We start from the raw sequence: 8391 nt of genomic DNA, 5'->3' as shown, positions 1-8391 counted from the left end.
AATGGAAACAGTGACAGATTTTATTTTCTTGGGCTCCAAAAATCACTGCAGATGGTGACTGCCGCCATGAAATTAAACAACGCTTGCTCCTTGGAAGAAAAGCTATGACAAACCTAGGCAGTATATTAAAAAGCAGAGACATCACTTTACCGACAAAGGTCTGTATAGTTAAAGGTATGCTTTTTCCAGTAGTCATGTATGGATGTGAGAGTTGAACCATAAAGAAAGCTGAGCATCAAAGAATTGATGCTTTTGAATGTAGTGTTAGAGAAGATTCTTGAGAGTCCCTTGGACTGCAGGGAGATCCAACCAGTCCATCCTAAAGGAAATCAATCCTGAATATTCATTGGAAGGACTGATGCTGAAGCTGAAACTCCAGTACTTTGGCCACCTGATGGGAAGAACTGACTCATTAGAAAAGACCTGATGCTGGGAAAGATTGAAGGCAGGAGGAGAAGGGGAAGACAGAGGATGAGATGGTTGGATGGCATCACTGATTCAATGGACATGAGTTTGAGCAAGTTCTGGGAGTTGGTGATGGACAGGGAAGCCTGGTGTGCCGCATTTCATGGGGTCACAAAGAGTCAGACACGACTGAACAACTGAACTGAACTGAATAGCCCCCAAATTAGCAGAATATCCATAATATCTTTTTAAGTTTCTTCTAACTCTGAATTTTCAAGACTCCATGAATTTCTCAAGGCTGGAGGGACCAGTCTGTCAAATGACGAATGAAGAGAATTCATAATTTTTGATTCCTCCATTCATGGCTCCAGTTTTGACTATCTTTACTTGTCTCGCTGATGCTTGGTGTTACAACTAAAAAATATTCCTAAGTCATTTAATATGTGCTTTTTTGTCATTGCTGTAGTGACTCTATTCTTGGTTCAAGTTCTTACTATTATCCTTGGAGGTTCTTCAAGGAAGGACTATTTTCTGTTCCCTCCAATGATTGTTGGTTCTAGTGAGTTCCATGCTTCGGTTTCTGAAGTTACGGTCATTTTAGCTTAAAATTTATGTCTTAATTACTGTCTCAAATTCAGGACAGGCTTATAGCCTTAATTATGTGCTCTGCCAGACCAGACTCCCCTAGTATTATCCTACCATTATGCCAGTTAACTAGTTAAGAGTCTCCTCTCCTCCCCCATGGTAAATTTCTCCTGTGGTGATGTATATCTTTTTCAACTGTCAGTTGGGACCAGCCAAATCATCATTGTAAGAGGTTCTTATAATGTTATACCTCAAGAGGAAAGGTCTGAGTTTTGATCCCTTTCTTCCCAGAAGGCGATTTGCCTCCATCTCTCCCAGCATCTTTGGGCATTGGAAGATACAGCCTTTGTCATGCTACAGAAAAGTTCTTGTTATACTCTTTCTCTCAGGATGCTTGCATCACTTAAAATTTCCTAAATGAAAAAGCAGCTGGCAACTCCAGTTCTTCCTACTATATCTATACCACTACTTTATGTATACTTATAAAAATTGATCTACTCTATGGGAATGAATCTCTTAAAAATTCTCCATAAAAGCAATGATATTTCCCAGCCATATATTCAAACACCATAACTCCTTTCTATTTGAACCCAGTTTTTACTTTATCCATGTAATGTTCTTTCACGACTAAAATGACTATTTACTTTTTATCTTTTTTCTCCCTGAAATCATGGGGACTTTTATATCTGTTTCTCCCTTTGAGTCTCTTTAATTCCTACCCTGAAGCTTTTTCTGTTTTTTCCATGTCCATAGTTGATAAAGGCCACCCCCAAAATGGTGGTCCTAGCTCCTAAGTTGTTTGGTTTTTACATATGTAGTGTCCATATCTAGCTAACAGAAGTCTTCAAGCTTCAACTCTAAGTTCTTAGGAAAATTGTTGGATAGCTAGGGTTGATGTTTACTGTTGTCCAATCAGTTGCTTTCAACAAGAAGTTGGATCATATACTAAAAACATATTACTGCTGCTTACATCTGTCAGTTTGAGTTTGGTCTCAGAGAACAGAAGCCTGGGTTGAGAAGATAGCTCAAAATGTATAATTGTATAGTGTATGGAGGAAAGAACGTGAGCAATTGCTTAGAGTTGGGAATTAGCTTAAAATTTATAATTGGCAATTAGAGTGACCTGACAGGAAGGTGTGCTCCATAGCAAACTATTGGAAAACAAGTGTTTGTGTACACTACAAATCCAATGTCATAAAGTTTATTTGCCAGTCTCATTACTGTGAATTTTATAATATGGTAAAAGCATCAAGTAACTCAGAGAAGGAGCTTCCCCAGTGGCTTAGTGGTAAAGAATCTGCCTGCAATGCAGGAAATGCAGATGACACAGGTTCAGTCCCTGGGTCGGGAAAAACCCCTGGAGGAGGGAATGGCAACCCAGTCCAGTACTCTTGTCTGGAGAATCCCATGGACAGAGGAGCCTGGTGGGCTACAGTCCATAGCATTGCAAAGAGTCAGACACACTTTAACATAAGAGTCAGATGTGTTTTAGTACAGGAATGCCATTATTATATTAATCATAGGTGGGAGCAGTAGAACATCCTTTTCTACTTAATCCCTCAGACACCTATATTCAGTACTCTTTGATGAGCTTACTTATTTTCTCTTATTTTGGCTCTTTGGGGAGCAATAACAAAATTTTACTTGTGCTATCCTAAGTAAATGGAGGAATTTATTATAAGGCCTTTTGTAACCTAAGGGATGGTACTTCAGCCAGGGACTAGAGCCAGTACTGGAAAGCCATTAGGAATTGGGATTGTGTAAACAATCTCTTTGAGAACACATGATCTTACATCTGTGCTTTTCTGTGGATATATGCTTTATTCTTTGTGCTGATGAACTTTCAGTTTACATGGGAAGGATATGGCTTTATAATACTTGTCTTGTATCATTTTAAAATTTATCACCCAGTGGAAACTGACTAGAGTCCAAATTTTTACAAGGTATACTCTAATTGGACATCTTGGCTTGAGCCAGATGTCCCTGACTGTGACTAAGGAGATTTGGATGAATATAGTATAGGCTGTTGGAGACAAGCACTATGCATGAATTTGAAGTTATTAATGCTGGGAAGTTTGGGCAGAGGAGAGACTTCAAAAAGTGTCAGCTAAAATTACAAGCTCTTTTAGCTTCATCTCTTTTTTATTTGCTGCTTTTTGTGTTTATTTCATCTTTTATCCCAGGTTGCAAGGTCATATTTATAAACAGTCAAAGTTTTTTCTAATCACCATTGTCAGTTTTCTTTTTCTGTCTTTACTACAGCACTTTCCCTCTCAAGTCCAAAATGACAGGAATATTTGCACTCGATATTTCTTTCACTTTGGGAAACTTTGTTGTTGTTGTTCAGTTGCTAAGTCATGTCTGACTCTTTGTGACCCCGTGGATTGCAGCATGCCAGACTTCTCTGTCCTTCACGATCTCTTGGAGTTTGCTCAAACTCATGTCCGTTGATTCGGTGATGCTATCCAGCCATCTCATTCTCTGTCATCCCCTTCTCCTCCTGCCCTCAATCTTTCTCAGGATCAGGGTCTAGGCTCAAGTAAAGATTCAACCCCACAACAGGGCATTTCTCTATAAGTTATATTCAAAAATATGAGAGTGCAAAGATTCACAAGAGTGTCTCATTGAATTTCACTTTAGAAGAAGTCCATCAAGATGATGACCAGCTAAAGAACCACCAGAAATCTCAAAACAAAATCCTTAGGGGAGTTGCATTCAAGAAAACAACTCTGACTAAGAAAAAGAGCCACGAACGTAGTTCATTGCAGAAAAAAAATGTGAGTACAAAATATATTCCTTCAAAAAAAAAGCTTCTTAAATTTGATTCACATGGAAAGAATTTAGACTTACCTGCTGACCTCAGAAACTGTGCAGAAAAGAAATCTGATATAGCTAAAGAGCATAGGAAATCATTCAATCATAGCTTATCTGATACAAAGAAAGACAAAAATCAAATTGGAAAAAAATGTGAGAAATCATCTACCTATAGCTCATCTAATGGGCCTGACAAAACTCAAACTGACAAGAAATATACTGAACAGGACAAAATTCAAACTGGAGAAGAACATGAGAAATCATCCAGCCATTGCTCATCTCTTACTAAGCATGAAAAAACCCAGAATAAAGTGAAACCCTATGAATGTAATGAATGTGGGAAGGTTCTCAGCCATAAACAAGGACTTGTTGACCATCAGAGAATCCATACAGGGGAAAAACCATATGAATGTAATGAATGTGGGATAGCCTTTAGCCAAAAATCACACCTTGTTGTACACCAGAGAACTCATACTGGAGAAAAACCATATGAGTGTGTTCAGTGTGGCAAAGCCCATGGTCATAAACATGCTCTCACTGACCATCTGAGAGTTCATACTGGGGAAAAGCCCTATGAATGTACTGACTGTGGGAAAACCTTCAGACATAGCTCAAACCTTATGCAACATGTGAGATCTCATACAGGTGAGAAGCCCTATGAATGTAAGGAATGTGGAAAGTCTTTTAGGTATAACTCATCTCTTACTGAACATGTGAGAACACATACAGGTGAAATACCATATGAATGTAACGAATGTGGAAAAGCCTTTAAGTATAGTTCATCCCTTACTAAACATATGAGAATTCATACAGGTGAGAAACCCTTTGAATGTAATGAATGTGGGAAAGCTTTCAGCAAGAAGTCACACCTCATTATACATCAAAGAACTCATACTAAAGAGAAACCCTATAAATGTAATGAATGTGGAAAAGCCTTTGGACATAGCTCATCTCTTACTTACCATATGAGAACTCATACAGGTGAAAGTCCATTTGAATGCAATCAGTGTGGGAAGGCCTTCAAACAAATTGAAGGTCTTACTCAACATCAGAGAGTTCATACTGGGGAGAAACCCTATGAATGTAATGAATGTGGGAAAGCTTTTAGCCAAAAGTCACACCTCATTGTACATCAGAGAACTCATACAGGAGAGAAACCCTATGAATGTAATGAATGTGGAAAAGCCTTCAATGCAAAGTCACAACTTGTAATACATCAGAGATCCCACACTGGAGAGAAACCTTATGAATGTAATGAATGTGGAAAAGCCTTCAAACAAAATGCATCCCTTACCAAACATATGAAAACTCATTCAGAAGGGAAATCTCATGAGTGAAATTAGAGTGGGAAATCTGAACAAAAGGTTTTATTTAAACTTATAAGTATTCTGAACTTAAAGGATGTTAGAAAGCCTTTAATAAGAAGTCACACCTTGTTATGGATGAGAGAATTTGAAAATGAATCTTCACATAGAAGAAATGGATGGAGAGTTTAAATTTGATACTAAACCTTTTATATAAAATATTGTTATAAATGATCTATATATTCAGACTGAAATATAAAGCTTTTAAAATTGTTAATAAATAACCAGTACACTAGAAAACCAGATTACATATTCTGACAATTCCTGAGTGGCTTGAGTGTTGTGTCTTTAAGCACCATGTATTAGAATTAAGTTTGCATATCTGTTTAGTGCCATGTATAAACGTCTGTGACTGTTGGTATAAGCTTCATCTTTGATGCTATCACACAGGTCTTTGTATTATCAGAAAACTTTATAAGAGGATTATTATTTATATAAAAATGTTAATGCAAAATTAAGAGAAAATGAAAGAAATCAGTTGAGGACATGCAGGTGCCAATAGGGAATACTATCAAAGATAACATTGTTGGGTGAAATAAGCAGGTTGCTCAACTATGTATATAGTTTGTTCCCATCTATGTACAAAAGGGTGTGTGTGTGTTTGCATGTCTGTCTCTGTGTATGTATATATTAATATGTTTGTATACATGTATTTGTGTGTATGTATGTATGTGTGTATGTGTATATACATGTTTTTTTATGTAAATAGATTGGCTTGAAAAAATACAGAAGAAACTTAGGGGTTGCCTTTGGGCACAGGCGTACAGGAATGAGGTCTGGGATAGGAGAGAGACCTCCTCTTTATTGTATACTGCTTAAATTTTAAAATCATGTACTTATATTATTTTCACAATTAAAATCCTTTTAATATGTATAAATCAACACTAATGAAAATTTTCACTGAACCCACTCTGTGATGTGATTTGACTAAGTAAAAGTTTCTAGGCTTATTCATAAATGAGCATATGGTATTAAATTTGATATTGAATTCACAAAGGCTTTTCTTATCAAACATATTCTTTCATTAAAATAATAAATTACAACTATTACTTGGAGCTGTTTCTTTTATTTACTATAATTTTAAAGACTGAAGATGAACTGTGATTGTAGCTGAATAAAAGGGGTTTTCTGAACAATCACTCCACTTTGTCTCATATTCAAAGTGCTTTTATACAAATACCTCAATCTGGGATTTCAAATGTACTGCAACAAATGGCTCTACTTCCTGTTCTTGCCCAATAGCAGACCTTGTGAATAGATCAGTGCACTCTTTCTGAGTGAATCTAGACTTGGCCTCAGAATATTCTCAAGCATGCATTCTAGAAGGTACTGTTAATCCATTTGGGTTTGCACAGGAAACCTGTTTTCCTATTTTCCTCATGAGTTATAGATTTAAAAATACAGCTGAACTGTTCTAAAATGTAAGTTGTTACACTAAAAACAGTAACATAAGGACAAAAAATGGTTTTGTAATATAAGAGAATAATATTTGATATATATGTCATCTTTTACATTTTTCATAGCACATTCACTACATTACCTGATTTGTTCCTCAGAATAAACATGAGTTGGTAAGAAGGACTCTAGTCATGGTCAATACTTCTCAATAAATATTTCAAATAAATAAGTACTGTTCTAGGATAATTATAGATCCTTAATAATATGTGGTTAAATGCTATCTTTGCAAATATTTCCAGTCCCAGCAGCTGCCTACTGACCTCATTTTTTTGAGAATTGAAAGGTATAAATATTTAAAATAGAACTTGTGTTTGTGTGTGTACATGTACACATGCATGTATTGAAAGATCAACTCATGAATATTATGCACTCATTACCAAGTAACTTATGTACTCTCAGGTGAAGACAATGAAATCTGAAAGTCATTTCCATCAGTAATTTATTACCAAATGAAAATCTGGCACTATACACAGAATGAATTCATCACTGTCTAGAGCTGTAATAAATCTCACTTTTTAGAAGAATAAAGCAGTTGCATGTATGACCAGATTAACTTTCTTACATCTCTTGGAGAACCCACAATAGTGCCACACCTGGGATGGTCAAGAGTATAGTGTGCCTGAACATTAAAAATGAATGCTGAAATTCATCCTGTGCAGTAAAAAATGAATTAAAATTTAGCATCAATGAATGAGGAAATAATATTTGAAAATGACTAGAGGCAAACAGTGAAAGAAAATAGACATACAGATGTGAGTCCAAATCAATGATACGGTTGGTTGGGCATGCATCACAATGGCCTGGAAGGCTTGTTACTAGAAAGACTTTAGAAACAGGCCCCATCCACAAAATTTCTGACTCAGTAGGTTTGTGATCTGGCCTGAGAATTTGCATTTTAAATAAGTTTACAGAAGATGATGATGTTGGTCGGGGACCACACTTTGAGAATCACTAATCTGAATAATTGTTTAAGTAAAATTTTAAAATATTTTTAAATGTTCCTGAAATATTTCTTCAGTATAAAGAAGAGGAAGGGCATATATCTGTGGAGTTAGTTATTATATTAACAGTTATAAAACATTTATTTCTTCATGAACTTTTGATCACGTGTATATTATTTGCTGGACACTATTATAAATCTTAGGGACATAGCAGTCAACAAAAAAAGAAGGAAAGAAATCTTGTCCTCAGCTTAATTCTAGAGTGGGAGACAGGCAGTAAATGTAAATATAGTTGCCCCACAGGGGATTGGTTCCAGGACCAGCCAGTTACCAAAATCTGAGAATGCTTAAGTCCTATAGTTGGCCCTCCAAATCCTCCATATCCAAGAACTCAACCAACCATGGATTGTGTAGTACTGTATATATTTATTGAAAAATATCCATGTATAATTGGACCCATACAGTTCAAACTGTAAGCAAAATATAGAATATGACAGAGGGTGATGAGTGGTATGGCAAAGGACAAAACAGAGAAGGGGAATGCAATTGTAAGAGAATGCAGTTTTAAATTTGACGGTAGTGGTGATGGAGTAAGCTCAATCTCACTTAGTGGTGACACAGTCTTGAAGAGTGCAGAAGCAAGTCATATATATATGATGAAAGAGCTTTCCAGACATACATGTTTTAGAATCTGAAGGTGTGGAAAGAGAAAGATGCTGAACATACAGAAGAGGAAAAAGTAAGAAAATTTTCCATTAAATCAAAAATTTTAAATAATCAGGTTTGCAAGAGAGGTAGAAAGCAAGATCTCTCTCTCTCTCTCT

General features: G+C 36.2%; 2 protein-coding genes across 2 annotated transcripts in view; both read left to right on the top strand.

Annotated features, from left to right (window-relative positions):
- The window catches only part of ZFP37 (ZFP37 zinc finger protein), a 19492-nt gene extending 13278 nt beyond the window's left edge, over positions 1 to 6214 (top strand). The window contains exon 4 of the mRNA XM_010843596.1: positions 3634 to 6214. Within this exon, the coding sequence (XP_010841898.1) occupies positions 3634 to 5141 (1508 nt within the window). The 3' untranslated portion in view covers positions 5142 to 6214. The remainder of the gene's footprint in view (positions 1 to 3633) is intronic.
- Positions 1 to 8391, top strand: part of LOC104991196 (major allergen Equ c 1-like) — a 104436-nt gene that overhangs the window by 5226 nt on the left and 90819 nt on the right. The gene's annotated exons all lie outside the window — the stretch shown is intronic.

The sequence above is a fragment of the Bison bison genome, unplaced genomic scaffold (assembly GCF_000754665.1).
Source record: "Bison bison bison isolate TAMUID 2011002044 unplaced genomic scaffold, Bison_UMD1.0 scf7180017864183, whole genome shotgun sequence".
Taxonomy (NCBI): Eukaryota; Metazoa; Chordata; class Mammalia; order Artiodactyla; family Bovidae; genus Bison; species Bison bison.
Note: the sequence above shows the minus strand (reverse complement) of the source record. Positions and strands in the feature narration are given on the sequence as shown.